The sequence below is a fragment of the Lipotes vexillifer genome, unplaced genomic scaffold (genome assembly GCF_000442215.2).
Source record: "Lipotes vexillifer unplaced genomic scaffold, Lipotes_vexillifer_v1.1 scaffold293, whole genome shotgun sequence".
Classification (NCBI taxonomy): domain Eukaryota; kingdom Metazoa; phylum Chordata; class Mammalia; order Artiodactyla; family Lipotidae; genus Lipotes; species Lipotes vexillifer.
Window position 1 is genome coordinate 756,299 of NW_006782084.1, and position 16,126 is coordinate 772,424.

At 36.0% G+C, this 16,126-nt stretch overlaps 1 protein-coding gene across 3 annotated transcripts in view; it reads left to right on the forward strand.

Moving 5' to 3' along the window:
• LOC103082940 (CD302 antigen) overlaps nt 1-16,126 on the forward strand; it is a 128,993-nt gene that overhangs the window by 59,055 nt on the left and 53,812 nt on the right. For all 3 annotated transcript variants that reach the window (XM_007454979.1, XM_007454980.1, XM_007454981.1), the window contains exons 25-30: nt 1,759-1,888; nt 4,678-4,904; nt 9,056-9,221; nt 10,751-10,918; nt 12,381-12,497; nt 15,898-16,092. In XM_007454979.1, coding sequence (XP_007455041.1) covers nt 1,759-1,888; nt 4,678-4,904; nt 9,056-9,221; nt 10,751-10,918; nt 12,381-12,497; nt 15,898-16,092 — 1,003 coding nt within the window. The remainder of the gene's footprint in view (nt 1-1,758; nt 1,889-4,677; nt 4,905-9,055; nt 9,222-10,750; nt 10,919-12,380; nt 12,498-15,897; nt 16,093-16,126) is intronic.

Sequence of the window (16,126 nt, forward strand, 5' to 3'; positions counted from 1 at the left end):
ATATTAGAACCCTGTTCAGCGATCATTGTTTAATACTAAAGGGATTTGGTGTAGTAGGTGAGGGCTAAACTCTAGAGTCAGATTGAGTTTGAATTCCATTCAGCCATTTCGTATGCCTTAGGAAGTTCACTTAACTTTGCTTAAGTCTCATTTTTTCATCTGTAAGTTCTGATACTGTTGTTCCTACAACATAATGTGAGGATTGCATAAAATATTTCATTTAAAGCTTTTAAGCACAGTACCTGACATATAGTTTTAAAAGTGAGCATTATTATTAATTTTCAATTTCCTCTAAAGTTACTGGTACATTTTAGTGTTTCTACTTTTCCTTATAACAGTTATGCTAATTTGTATATTTCAAGGAAGTTGTCTATTTCATGTAGATATTCAAATGTATTAGAATAAAGTCGTGTCTGCTATTATCTTTTAAAATCTCCATGTCTTATTTTAATCGTTTTTACTTTTTCTTATTTAGATTTTTACAAAAACTAGTGTATGTTACTGGTTTTTTCCTCCCCTTTCTCCACCGCCTACTCCTATTGCTTGAGATATACAAATACTACTACACTTTTCTACGCTGTTTTTCTTGGAGTTACATTTTTGCTGATTTTCTAATCTCATATTGAATTCTTAGTTCATCTTTCCTTTAAAAATCAGAATGCATTTAATAATACATGTTTGCCTTCACATAAAGTTTTACTCATATCTCTTGTAATATTTCTCATATTAGTCTTTCCTATAATTTTTTCATTTTTGTTTTAATGTTTATTGAATAGCATGGGAGTATGCAGTTTTTTTAAAACTTTTGTAGCTCCTGGGATAAGCTTACTTTTCTTATTTTTCTGAGTGTGATATGTTTCAAACATACAGAAAAGTATAGGGACAATATACTTTGAATAAATTTCCATGTCTAATGCTATTGATTTGTGGTTAGAGAATGAAATCTAGATAGATACTTTTATTTATGGATGTTTTATAGTGACAAGTATAGGATCAAAGCTTTAAGGTGAGTTCTCTATTGTGTGGTACACCATTTGTCATTATAAAAAGTTTATAAACATCTAATGAGTTGAATTAACAGTCATTACTTTTTTACTTACTTGCAACGTCAAGAAGGAGAGCAGAGTGTTAAATATTATTATAATTGTGTATTTGTCTTCTAACAGTTTTTCTTTATGTTTTGAAGATGTATTCATCAATATTGCCACTATTTTGTTCTATAATTTCTAAAGTTAATTGCCCTTTCCCATGTTTTGAAAGTTTATCAGAAGACACAGACCTACTAGAGAATGGACTTGAGGATATGGGGAGGGGGAAGGGTAAGCTGTGACAAAGTAAGAGAGTGGCATGGACATATATACACTACCAAATGTAAAATAGATAGCTAGTGGGAAGCAGCCGCAGAGCACAGGGAGATCAGCTCGGTGCTTTGTGACCACCTAGAGGGGTGGGATAGGGAGGGTGGGAGGGAGGGAGACACAAGAGGGAAGAGATATGGAAACATATGTATATGTATAACTGATTCACTTTGTTATAAAGCAGAAACTAACACACCATGGTAAAGCAATTATGCTCCAATAAAGATGTTAAAAAAAAGAAAAGAAAGTTCATCAGGATTTTCTTAGTGATTTCATGGTCAGCTCCTTAATGGATTTTTTTACAGGAAGAAGAATCCAATTTGGAATATAAAGTTCCGTTGCTGGGATCTTCAGACTGTTAGTTTCATAATTGCTTGTACATATTTGCCTTTTTGTTTAGATTTTTGATGAAGAGCTGTCCTACCACTGTGCTCTAATGCTCAACCTTCAAAAGTCACCTTTTACTGGGACGTGGAATTTTACTTCCTGCAGTGAACACCATACTCTGTCTCTCTGTCAGAAATATTCAGGTATAGATTATTATTTAGATAACTATGGTACTTTATGCTGTTAGATATGTACAGTACTTTTTCACAAAAAAATCTTATAAATTAATATTAATTTGTAATCATACAGCTTCCTTAAAATTTTAGCATGACTAAATCCATACTGGCTCAGTGAGTCAAATTAGCTCAAATAGAATGTGATTTTTTTTTCAAGATCATGGCCATAATTAAATATCAAAATTAAATATCCAATGGAGTTTGTTAATCCGTGTTATCTAATGACAGTAAATTATGGTTGCATTTTGTTCTCCTTTCTACTCTGGAATTTTTCAGATTTTACTGTCATGAGGAAAGGAGAAAAAAAATGTTTTTAACTGAGTTCGGTATAAACAATCATGGTTAAATTTAGCACTCAAAAAAAAAAAGGATGTGAAGCATTATAAATGGATCACTGTGCCCTCCTATAATCCAAATAAAAGTAAAATGTGTACTTAAAAGTAGGAATCATCTATATTTTCAAACAGATATTTTTTAAAGGTATTAAATCGTTTTCATTGGTCACAGTAAGTTTTTAAACAAACAATTAAAAAAAAAAAACCTTTGCCATGTAATGAGAACTTCAAGTAGCTAATCCATGTGCTTCTGGGTTTTTATTTTATTTTATTTTATTTTATTTTTATACAGCAGGTTCTTATTATCTATTTTATACATATTAGTGTATATATGTCAATCCCAATCTCCCAATTCATACGTTTGTTCTCTACATCTGTGTCTCTGTTTCTGCCTTGTAAACCAGTTCATCTGTACCATTTTTCTAGATTCCACGTTTGCACTAATATACGATATTTGTTTTTCTTTTTCTGACTTACATCACTCTGTATGACAGTCTCTAGGTCCATCCATGTCTCTACAAATGACCCAGTTTCATTCCTTTTTATGGCTGAGTAATATTCCATTGTATATATGTACCACATCTTCTTTATCCATTTGTCTGTCGATGGGCATTTAGGTTGCTTCCATGGCCTGGCTCTTGTAAGTAGTGCTGCAGTGAACGTTGTGGTACATGCCTCTTTTTGAATTATGGTTTTCTCAGGGGATATGCCCAGTAGTGGGATTGCTGGGTCATATGGTAATTCTATTTTTAGTTTTTTAAGGAAACTCCATACTGTTCTCCACAGTGGCTGTATCAATTTACATTCCCACCAACAGTGCAAGAGGGTTCCCTATTCTCCACACCCTCTCCAGCATTTGTTGTTTGTAGATTTTCAGATGATTAACCGGTGGGAGGTGATACCTCATTGTAGTTTTGATTTGCATTTCTCTAATAATTAGTGATGTTGAGCAGCTTTTCATGTGCTTCTTGGCCATCTGTATGTCTTCTTTGGAGAAATGTCTATTTAGGTCTTCCGCCCATTTTTTGATTGGGTTGTTTGTTTTTTCAATATTGAGCTGCATGAGCTGTTTATATATTTTGGAAATTAATCCTTTGTCCATCGATTCATTTGCAAATATTTTCTCCCATTCTGAGGGTTGTCTTTTCATCTTGTTTATAGTTTCCTTTGCTTTGCAAAAGATTTTAAGTTTCTTTAGGTCCCATTTGTTTATTTTTGTTTTTATTTCCATTACTCTAGGAGGTGGGTCAAAAAGGATCTTGCTGTGATTTATGTCATAGAGTGTTCTGCCTATCTTTTCCTCTAAGAGTTTTATAGTGTCAGGTCTTACATTTAGGTCTCTAATCCATTTTGAATTTATTTTTGTGGATGGTGTTAGGGAGTGTTCTAATTTCGTTCATTTACATGTAGCTGTCCAGTTTTCCCAGCACCATTTATTGAAGAGACTGTCTTTTCTCCATTGTGTATCCTTGCCTCCTTTGTCATAGATTAGTTGACCATGGGTGCGTGGGTTTATCTCTGGGTTTTCTATCCTGTTCCATTGATCTATATTTTTGTTTTTGTGCCAGTACCATATTGTCTTGATGACTGTAGCTTTGTAGTATAGTCTGAAGTCAGGGAGTCTGATTCCTTCAGCTTAGTTTTTTTCCCTCAAGACTGCTTTGGCTATTCAGGGTCTTTTGTGTCTCCATACAAATTTTAAGATATTTTGTTCTAGTTCTGTAAAAAATGCCATTGGTAATTTGATAGGGATTGCATTGAATCTGTAGATTGCTTTGGGTAGTGTGATCATTTTCACAATATTGATTCTACTAATCCAAGAACATGGTATATCTCTCCATCTGTTTGTCTCATCTTTGATTTCTTTCATCAGTGTCTTATAGTTTTCTGAGTACTCCATGTGCTTCTGAAGAACTTTTTGCTAAATTAATCTTTGCTCATTTGTCTCATAATTTTTAGTAACTGCCTTTTTCAGAGAAGTACTGTAAATCACTAATTCAAATATATCCTCTTAGGGGTGGTTGTATACATTTTTTCCTGGGTTCTCCCAGGTGAAAACTTGTAAGGGGATACCCAACACCTCTTGTTGAAGGAGTTCAAACAAAGGAAGAATTCAACACCAATCTGAAATGGTAATCTTATTGCCATTAGAAGTAGTCTACTTTTATTGATAGCTTTTCTCCTTCCTAAATCAGATCAACTAAATCAGAATTTTGTTCTAATTGTAAGAAACAAATTTGTGGTTCACAAATTTACCTAAGGTATACAGCAAAACATACCTAGTTCTCCCACCCAAAGTCTAAAATAAATGAATAGATAAGTAATACCTAAAGTACATTATTACAGGGAGGAATTTGAAAAAATGTCCCATCACTTGCCAAGTAGGTGGTTTTTGTGGCTTTATTTTTCTTTTACACACAGAAATTGAAAGCAGACAGACCTTGCAGAATACTTCAGAAACTATGAAATATCAAAACAATCTGTACAAAATAATGCTGAAGACTCTGACTTGGACTGATGCGCTAAAGGAGTGCCAGCAAGAAAACATGCAGCTGGTGAGCATCACAGACCCTTACCAGCAGGCCTTCCTGACTGTGCAGGCGGTCCTTCATAACTCTTCTTTATGGATTGGACTCTCCAGTCATGACGTAAGTTTTCAGTCCCACTGCCAGCATTGGGTGACGGAATGTGACATTTTTTATTGCACACAGCATCTCTCATATCAGACTAAAAGAAACCAGAGATCATAAAATCTTACTCCAGTGAATGAATTTCATGAGGTATGTAATTTTTAGCAGCAGTCATCTTTCCACTGTTGAAAGATCAGGTGCTTTATCGTTTAGCTTAAGAAAAATGTCTAACGGACATATGTAGCTAAGCACTTCTCTTTATTTATTCCAATCGAAGATGGAGCTGGAATCAGGAGCTGCCATGTCTCCTCAGCCAATGAAAAGAAGAGAGGGAGGGAAGAATTAAAAATTCAGATGGAGTTTGGTGAGCAGAAGCCCATGAACGTTATTAAAGGGCTTTTTATCCCTTTCCAAATCAGCAGAGTGAAATTAAGCCACTCTACAAAGGGATTAGAATAGCATTTTGCCACATCTCAAGCCCTGATCTTGGGTACTTCTCATTCATTTCATAGCCCAGCAAAGAATGCTAGTCTCCTATTAATTCCCAGCACTAAACTACATACATGTAGCACAAACAGGAATGCTTATGCTACTAAAGCTTTTCGCTATAATTAATAGGGAATCTTTTTTTTTAAATAAAGCTGTAGCATTCCTCTCAGCATTGTAGGCCATTTTTGCCTCTTTTCTGAGACTTGTATGTAATAAGCTGATGCTCTGCCCACGGAAATGTATTGAAAAGTAAGATACAGGGCTGGTATAAAAGGCTGCATACATTGTGCACTGATGGGGGTGCCACTTATTTATAAAGATTGTGATGTGAATTTTGCTTCCTGCATCTGTGCAGTGTATGACCCGTAAAGCCCTAGTTAGATAAGTGTCACCTGAACCAGTATTCCTAATCCACTCTTGGAGGGAAGGTAATTGGGAGAGTAGGAAAGAAGTGTCCATTGCATTATGAAGCAAACCTGAGTTATGTAGATGGTAGGCTAACCCTCAGTATACCAAGATGGTTTTAGGGCTGCATGGAGAAAATGTGACTGAAGACAATTTAAGTCCTTGCACAAACCCCAAGTTGAACTGGAGAATGGATGAAAAACTTAAAACTTAAGACGCAGAAGTAAACATTATCTTTGACAAACTCTGGACTTATTACCACCAGCATTTGTCAGAAGCTCAATTAAAAAAGCAGTATTCAGAAATTGCTTGAAGACTAGCTTCTCCAAAATTCTGGATTTTAAAACGTACCCTCAGGTCCAGCCAGATGATCAGCTTGAACTGCTTCCCTAGACCTCACAGGATCAATTCCTTCATAACATTGCTTTACTTCCTTTCTCTTTTGTGTTTGGCATTATGTGAAACCCATCACTGTGTCTCTTGTGCGGGTGGTAATTAAGTTATTACATTTCCTAGTTTTAACCACCTTAAACCTTTTTAAACAAAAGCAGTATTGTCTCTGGAGAAAAATCATAAAGTTAGAATAAATTTAAAGAATAAAATTGGAATCACCTATAATCCCAGTATCTAGTGATAAATGTGGTTTAAATATTTGGTATATATCCTTCAAGTTATTTTTCTATGTACATGTATTTATTTTCAAGACACTTCGGATCATACAGTTTTGTAACTTTTTTTCCCCACTTGATGATTTCGGTCTTCTTTCTTATCCTATTTTCAGGCGTCACCTGTGTTTTTCTTTTCTCTTTTGCTCTTTAACATATTAAATTTTACATAGCTCTTTCTTATGTATCTTTATAAGCTGCCTGAAATCTTTGGAACATGGCAGAGTGTAAGTAAATACAACTTTACATTGAAAGCAATGGGAAGATTTTGAAAGATTTTAAACATGGTAGTAACAGTATCAGATTTTGACTTGAGAAAAACTATGCTGGGCAGAAGCTGGGGAAGGAAGTGAGCAGTCCAGAGATAGAAGACCAGTTAGAGTTTCTTGTAGACATTCATGCAGGAAATGATGTTGGTCTGGACTGAGGCATGTTTACAGTGTCTGCAGTACAGCAGTTCTGGGTTATAGAAGGTCTGAAGTGTGGCTGTGAGAGCAGGTCACTCGAGTACATAGAACTGAAAGTCCATAGAAGAGGAAGTCAAGAAGGCTTGGGAACGGGGTGAGTCATCCACATGAACATAGGCGTCCCTAAGTCAGTGGTAGGGCCAGGAGGACAGCAAGGCATGGGACGCCTCCTTAGTAAATATCAGGAAGGAGCAAGGGGGCCAGGACCAAAGTGAATGTCAGAGAGACGGAAGGACTCTGGGAGTTTGCCAAGACCTCAGTGAATGTCAGAGAAGAAGGGCATAAACCTCAAGGGAAATGACTGAAGGAAATAAAAATACCCACTACCTCATTCTCATGGCTCTGTGATATCTGAGACTAAAAAAACCAAGCAGCCTTCCCTTGTGGATGCTGAAAGGAACTTATTCTATTAGAAAAGACAGGTTTTAATTAAGATCAATCAAGGTCTAGAATTTAGTGAAGCGATACTTATAGTCTTAATAAAGAGATTTAGTGTTCAGTAAAGAGATGGTGGGAGTGGGATGACTTATCTACAAGGAACAGAAGTTCCAAAGGCCCAGGGACCTGGGTTAGTTGGGAGTGCAACAAGGGGGAAGGAATCCAGGGTAATACTCAGTACAGGCAACATCACAGGGGCAAAGGGCCACATTTGAGGCCACTTGGTTTAGAGATTAACTGGCCATAAGTTTACAACTGGAACACTGGTAGAGAACACTTCTGAATGAAACAGTTGGTGGTGTTGAGTTTTGACCACATTTGCTATTTTTGGTTCACTAAGGAGACCGTGAGACTGTGTGTGGCCTTTGGCCCAATGTTCCAAATAAACCAGTGATGCAAAATTGCCCCAGGCCTCAGGAAAGCATAGCTCAGTGGGTCAGTGTGGAAGGGCTGGTGCTCTGGCAGCACCATAGGAAAATTCAGGCAGGCCTGTACTTCACAATCCATCTCCTGCACATCTGTACCTACCTTGTAAAGCCTCTCTCAAGACAGGTGGGTGGTTGGGCCCTTGTCAGGATGTAAAGATAGATGTTCACAGACTTCTAGCGCAAAATAGAATGTAGTGAATAAGGAAGTTTCTCTTCAAAGACATGTGAAAAGGGTGGTGTGAGATCCCCAGGGCCTGAAGGTTTAAGAGGAAGGGAGCTGACGTCTCTGTAGCTCTTCTTGTGTACCAGATAGCCACTGACTTATGTGTCTTACACGTTATCCCATTAATTCCAACCCCATGAAATTAAGTGTCACATCCACTTAATAGATGGAGGGATGGAAAAGTGGCAAGGTAATGCCACAATCAAAAGCTAACAAGTGACCGAACCAGAATTCAAAACTAGGTACGCTTAGCTCTAAAGCCCGTGTTCTTTCCACTACTACATATTATCTCTAAGTTAATCAGAGCTTACAGTGGTCCTCACTCCATTTTAGCTTTCTGATTTCCAACAACCAATGGTTCCAATTATGTGTGAGGCAGCAAAGCATAATGGTTCAGACCATGGACTCCAGGGCCTAATGGCCTGGATTTGTATCCCAGCACTGTGGTTTACATTCTGTGTGACTGTGCACATTACATGACTTCAGTTTTCTCATCTGTAAAATGGATATAATAATAGTACCTATCTCGTATGGTTGTTATGAGGATTATATAATAGTTGCAGAGTACCTAAAACAATGCCTGGTACGTAGTAAGTGCTGTGTAAATATGTGCTAAACATAAGATAAAATTAAAAATTATTAGATTGGGGACTTCCCTCGTGGGGCAGTGGTTAAGAATCCACCTGCCAGTGCAGGGGACACGGGTTCAAGCCCTGGTCCGGGAAGATCCCACATGCCACGAAGCAGATAAGCCCATGCACCACAACTACTGAGCTCACGCACCACAGCTACTGAAGCCTGCATGCCTAGAGCCCATGCTCTGCAACAAGAGAAGCCACCACAATGACAAGCCCACGCACTGCAATGAAGAGTAGCCCCAGCTCGCCAGAACTAGAGAGAGCCCTTGTGCAGCAACGAAGACCCAACACAGCCAAAAATAAATAAGTAAAATAAAACAAATTTTAAAATTATTAGATCAACCACGAGGGTCAAAATCATACAATAGGGATAACATGAAGTATAACCACTTAAGATATATTTCTGCTCCATACAGGATGAACTCAACTTTGGTTGGTCAGATGGGAAACATCTCCAATTTAGTCGCTGGGCTGAAAATAATGCACAACTTGAAGACTGTGTAGTATTAGACACTGATGGATTCTGGAAAACATCTGACTGCGATAATAATCAACCAGGCGCTATTTGCTATTATTCAGGAAGTATGCAAATTTCAAATATTTTAATTCTTAAATTATTATCAGTCTCATGAGTAGTGGAATTTTGAGGAAATGGTTTTGTAAAATCTGGTTTTTAGAATTATAAAGCAATTATAATCATGTCCTTTTTACAACAAAATCTGTTGTGAAAATTTGTATTTGAGGAGAATTATTATATGTTAAATATTTTGTCATTAATTTGTTATTTTAGATATGTTTTATCTTTATTTTTGTCACCTGATGATAGTAATTGACCTTTGAGTTTTAAGTCCTTGTTAGCCTCATTTTGCATACATTTTGTGTTTATATTCTTATGGAAAACTTGCATTTGTGGGAATTCTTTTGTAATTCTTATCATCAATGCTTAACATTTCTTTTATGAGTCACTGTTAAGATTCATTTGGTTGCTAACAGTAATTAGCTCAGGCTAGCTTAAGCCAAAAGGAAAATTTAGATCCTCAGAAATGGGGATAGAGCTGAGCCTCCCGAGGAGAGGGGATCTCAAAGCCAGAGATGCTGTCTTGCACCTCTCCTTTCTGTTTCTCTCAGTGGATCTGCACTCTTCTCTTTATGTACTTCCTGCTTCTCTCTGCACTTCCTGCTTCTCTCTGCACTTCCTGCTTCTCTCTGCACTTCCTGCTTCTCTCTGCACATGGTGAAACATAGCAGCTCTGCAGCTTTCAATTTTAGCCGCAACTGGAGATGAATTGACTATCTCTGAATTCCACTTTTCAAATCTGAAGAGAATCTGATAGATTAGAGAGAATCTGTTAGACTCAACTTCAGTCAGATATGCCGTCTCTAGCCCAGTCGGAGGAAGGTGGTTTTACAGCTTCCAGGGGCCCACATTTGTGGGTTTGTGGTTAGAAAAGAGACTGCTTTGCAAAGGGAGTTGCTGTGAGCTGGGAGAAATATTGCATAGTCTCTACCATGTGTTGGATCAGTTTGATTGGCTTTGAATAGAGCATATCTCTATTTGCATCTTTTTGAATCTGTGGCCTTTTCATAAAATGAAAAAAAAATGCTGAATTCAGATTTTTCTAGATGTCAGATTTTAAATTATTTCTGTTTGCTTTGGTTAAAGCAATAACTTATTTAGAACATCAGGTATTTCATAAAATGTTCTTTTAAAGTTAGAGAAGATATCAGTAACCAGAAAATTGAAGATGAATTCTCAAAGTCATATTTAGGTGCCTATTATTATGTTTGTATAGTTTCTCTGAAGTGGCCCCTTGTATTAGAAGTTTGGTGATGCAGGAAGATAGAAACTGCATTTAACCTAATAACACCTCATTTTCCACATTCTTCTACTCATTCCACATCAGGGAAAAGAAAATTGTATTAAATAATTTCCTTCCTACAGAAAGCCAGTTAAGAGGTCACATTTTATTTGAGCATAAACAGAACAAGCATCACCAGGCTATTATTTCTTGGCTTCCTGAATATTTCCTACAAATCAAGTCTAATTATGATGAACAGGATTTAACATTTATATCTGAAGTTAGAATTCTTACCATTAATTCTTTTTCTAGATGAGACTGAAAAAGAGGTCAAACCAGTTAACAGTGTTCGATGTCCGTCTCCTGTTCTAAATACTCCATGGATACCATTTCAGAACTCTTGCTACAATTTCATGATAACAAAGAATAGATATATAGTGACAACACAAGATGAAGTTCATTCTAAATGCCAGACACTGAGTGAGTATGTTGTATGGCCATTATATGTTGCATTATGCTCGTTAGAAAACAAATCTCATCTGAGTGTGTTATATTCCATAAATATTTCTAATTAGCGCTAGTAACTAGAACTCAAAAATATTCATCTCCTAATTTCTACATTATCAATGACAAAGTATTAAAACTTGTGTTTAGTTCAAATGGAAAGTATAGGAGTTATCTCCTTTCTTACCCATCCATTAGGGAACTAGTCTCTCTTTAGATGTATAAATGGGTTCTACTTAAAAAGAGAAAGAAATGACACTAGAGAGCAGAGAGCTGGATATTAAATCAAGTTAGGCTGTGGGCAAAGAGAAAATAGGCCAGTTTGAGTGGTTGAAAACTTAGATAAGCCAGAAAGAAGCAGCTCTGCTTAAAAGAAATACATATTTCATACTTTCAGCTCTCAGGACTCTCCAGATATTTCCTGTGAGATCCACTGAGGATTTGTGACTTTTGAACAATGGACCCATCAACTTTGTAGGAAGTTCCTATGGAAAATATCAAACCATTATTCCCCAAAGTATGTTCTGTGGAACACTACCCTTGAGATGTTCTGTAAAGAAAAAGATCCTTAGTTAAAGAACAAGGGTGAGAAATACCACACATCTTCACTTCCTTTTAAACATTATCAAATGTGCATTAGCATATACTTTAAGAAATACTGACATGAATGAACTAGTTTACTTTTGGTTAACCAAAATTTGTAAAGTTTTTTCAATGTAGCTCTTTTCCGAGGAACACACTTTGGGAAATATTAAACTTTTAAAATGCTGCTATAACAGTCATCGCTAAGGAAAAGGAAGGTCTGTCTTTTAGCCCATCTAAGAGGTTTTTATTTATTATAGTCTTTGACAGTGTGTCATTAATATAGGTGGATTTGTACCAACTCAGAATAAGCCTTAAATGGGGAAAAGGAAAGTGAATCAATGTTTCAAATTCTCCTCTCAGCTACTAGTTTTCCACTATTCTGTGAGACCAAAGTTAAGATCAAAATGTCTGAAAATGGGGGCTTCCCTGGTGGCGCAGTGGTTGGGAGTCCGCCTGCCGATGCAGGGGGCGCGGGTTCGTGCCCCGGTCCGGGAGGATCTCACGTGCCGCGGAGCGGCTGGGCCCGTGAGCCGTGGCCGCTGGGCCTGCGGGTCTGGATCCTGTGCTCCGCGGCGGGAGAGGCCACAACAGTGAGAGGCCCGCATACTGCAAAAAAAAAAAAAAAAAAAAAAAAAAGGTCTATCTTGAAAAAAAAAAAAAAAAAAAAATGTCTGAAAATGTTTTAACCTATTCATTTAGTACAACAGGATAGTTTTAATTTATATGTCTTTCTTATTTTCTACTATTGTTTAAGTCTTGGAGTGTGTTAAACTGGGAAATAAAAATTACTAAATCTATCAAAGTGTTCTAAATAATTAATTCTTTAAATTATTGACTCTTTTTTATTTAACAGATCCAAAATCACATATTCTGAGTATTCGAGATGAAAAAGAGAATAACTTTGTTCTTGAGCGGCTTCTACACTACAATTACATGGCTTCATGGGTCATGTTAGGTATAACTTATGAAAGTAAGTTGTAAATCTACTGTTTTTCACTATTTATATTCATAGTTCATTATAAACTACTTGTTTATCGAGCTGTGAAAGTATATTCTTCAGAGTATATGTTAATCAGTATACAAAATTATAATTATGCACTTAGCATAACTTAATACGAATACCAAGACAGTTTTTGTCTCTCTGCTCTGCCACTAAAATGCCTTTACCACCAAGCTTAGAGTTAAATGGTGGAAAATAATTTCCTTTCTTCACCCTCCCTCCTAGCAGTACATGACTGCACTCCTGCATAAATCTCCAATACTTACTTTATATCTCTATGTATGTGGGATGAGTGAGAACAGAAATACACTTCTACTAATGTTGCATCTTTGGTTTTATATCATTGGCTTGGTGTATACACTAGAAAAATGAGACACATAGTCTGCCAATGGGATAGAATATTTGAGATTGCAAATGCCACAAATTCAAGATATAATTGCTATGAAAAATTTTTTAAAACACAGACTCTAATAATAGGGGAAATAAGACCAATTTAGAAAGATACTCAGTTAGAGGTGTCCTGAAAATCATAAAGTTTTGGAATTAGAAAAAAAATCACTGTGTGGGCATAAAGCATCAAAATCATACATTCACCCCAAAAAAGGGGCTTAATAAGGGGCACAGGACAATGATAGCTAGAGGTAGGGTAGGCAAAGAAACTTAATTACTCAAATCTGACCATTTTAAAAATAGTCTTCTCTTTGCTATCTAACCTGTCTCTTTCTTAGAATTACTCAGGTTTTTCTTAAATGTTTATGGCTTGCAGATGAGTTAACAAAAATTAAGCTATCAAGTAATGGGTAAGACTTGGGTTGCCAGCTGAAGATGAGTTCATCATGGTAGGACTTAGTTGCCCAATTCTTTTCTCTGATGATGCTTGAACACTCTTAAATTTAAGAATGGAAAAAAATGGAGAGGAACTAGGTAGAAAGTTCCCAGGCTTTACCTGAAAGTGACTGAGGAAACAGTGATCCCATGTGGAGCAACAGAAACTATACCCAGGATATAGTTAGAGATTTCAATTGTACCCTTTGCTGTACTTTGTTAGTTATATTATCAGAAACAACTGAAAATGTATTCTGTATTCTGAAAAGCATTTTCAGATCTGTAGGCTTTCTTTTAATCATCTTCTTTTATAAAATGTAGTTGTAACAAAACTTCTATTAAAATATACAGACATATGAGAGACATACAGAAAGATATTTCCAGCAAACAGTAAATTTGGCTTAAAACTAATTCTTACTGGCTTAATTTATATCCATAGCGGTTTTTTATCACTTAAATATGCTTAAATACTATTTAATTGTATATACCACCTATACAAAGGATTCTGTTTTTTTTAAAGTTCTGACTCTTCAAAAGTAGGGCCACGAATAGAAATTACTAAGAGAAGCCATGTGTCAACTGATATTTCAAGCCAAGTGAAAAAGTGACTCTTTTGTTATGACAGCTTTAGAAATATACCATTGCCCATCGCATTGGCCAGAATATTGTTACTTTATTAACATTTGGGGAGAGGGAGAGAGGGACTCAAAAGACATGAGGTGATATAAAGCAGCAAGCAAGAGCCAAATCATATGTACCATATTTCTTGTGTATCATGGCTGCAGGCAGATGTTTAGGTAGAATGCCTTGGGAGATGGTAATCAGTGAAAGGAAGAAATAACCAGGACCACAAGGAGTATGTGTAGGTAATAATGACATCACTCTTCATACCAATTCATAATTTTAATAGGCCTAGCAACTTGTTTTACCAAAAACTTTAGTAAGGTATATTCACGTAGCATACAATTCAGCCATTTAAGGTGTACAATTTAGTGGCTTTTGGTATAGTCACGGGGTTGTGCAAATATCGCTGTCCCCCAAAGAAACATCAATACCCATTTAGCAGTCCCTCTTCATTCCCCATCCCCTCTCCCAACCCTCAGCAACCACTGATCTATTTTCTGTCTCTACAGTTTGCCTACTCTAGACATTTCACGTACGTGAGATCATATAATATATGACTATTTTGTGACTGACTTACTCCACTTAGCATAATGGTTTCAAGGTTTATGCATGTGGCACTGTAGCAAGTATCATTCCTTTTTTGGCTGAATAATATCCCATTGTATGGATATACCACATTTCATTTATCCATTCATTAGTTGATGGGTATTTAGGTTTTCACTTTTTTGGTTATTATGAATAACATTCATGTACAAGTTTTTATGTGGGTATATGTTTTTGTTTCTCTTGGGTATATACCTAGGAGTGGAATTGCTGGGTCTTTGTTTAACCCTTTGAAGAACTAACAGACGGTTTTCCAAAGCTGCTGTACCATTTTCCATTAGGGGTTCCAGTTTCTCCATATCATGCCAACAGTTGCTTTTATCTGTTGTGTTGATTATAGCCATTCCAGTGGGTATGAAGTGGTATCTCATTGAGGTTTTTATTTCATCTCCCTATTGACTAATGATATTAAACATCGTTTCGTGTGCTTATTGACTATTTGTATGTTATCTTTGGAGAAATATATATTCCGATCCTTTTCCCATTTTTTAAATTATTTGTCTTTTTTATTATTGAGTTTTAAGCATTTTTAAATGTATTCTGGATATAAGTCCCTTGTCAAAGATATGATCTGTAAATATTTTCTCTCATCACTTTCTTGGTAGTATAATTTGTAGCACAAAAACTTTAAAAATTTTAATGAAGCCCAGTTTGTCTATTTTTTATTTTATCACTTGTGTCTATCGACTTTGCCTATCCTAGGCTTGTGAAGACATACTCCTGTGTTTTCTTCTAAGAGTTTTATAGTTTTAGCTCTTACATATAGGTGTGTGGTCAATTCTGAGTTTTTTGTATGGTGAAAGGAGAAGGTCCAACTTCATTTTTTTTGCATGTAGATATCCTGTTGTCCCAGGAACTATTCTTTCCCCATTGAATTGTCTTGGCACCCTTGTCAAAAATCAATCGACATAAATTGTGCACAGTTTAGGTCCAGAAAAGAGGTTTCTATCACTAGTTTTATATATGTTAATTTTTTAAATAAAATAATTATGTTAATCTCCATTACAATTAAACATATATGTAGGAAAAAATGAATATTGGATGAAAAAAATAACAAAATGTAAAGTTATTTCAGGATGGTAGAATGATAAGTAAATTTTAATTTTCATGTTTATAATGTATACTTTCTATATTAAAAATAAGCATGGTTTACTGTTATAATTAGAAAATATTTTAGAGGGATACACATAATTATACAACCTTTTAGAAGGTGGTAAAAGAAGAAAGAAAATTAGTTGAGTTTGAAATATTAACCTCATAAGTGTAATTCAAGTCTTGATTTAATCTCTAAGCATAGAAAAAAGTGTTTCTTTTCTAGATAATTCTCTCATGTGGTCTGATAAGACCACGCTGTCATATACACACTGGAGATCAGGAAGACCAGCTGTAAAAAATGGCAAGTTTTTTGCTGGCTTGAATACTGATGGCTTCTGGGATATTCAAACCTTTAATGCTGTCGAAGACATACTTTACTTTCACCAGCACAGCATTCTGGCTTGCAAAATTGAAATGGGTAAGTATGCTAATGTAGAGTTTCTACTCCAGGG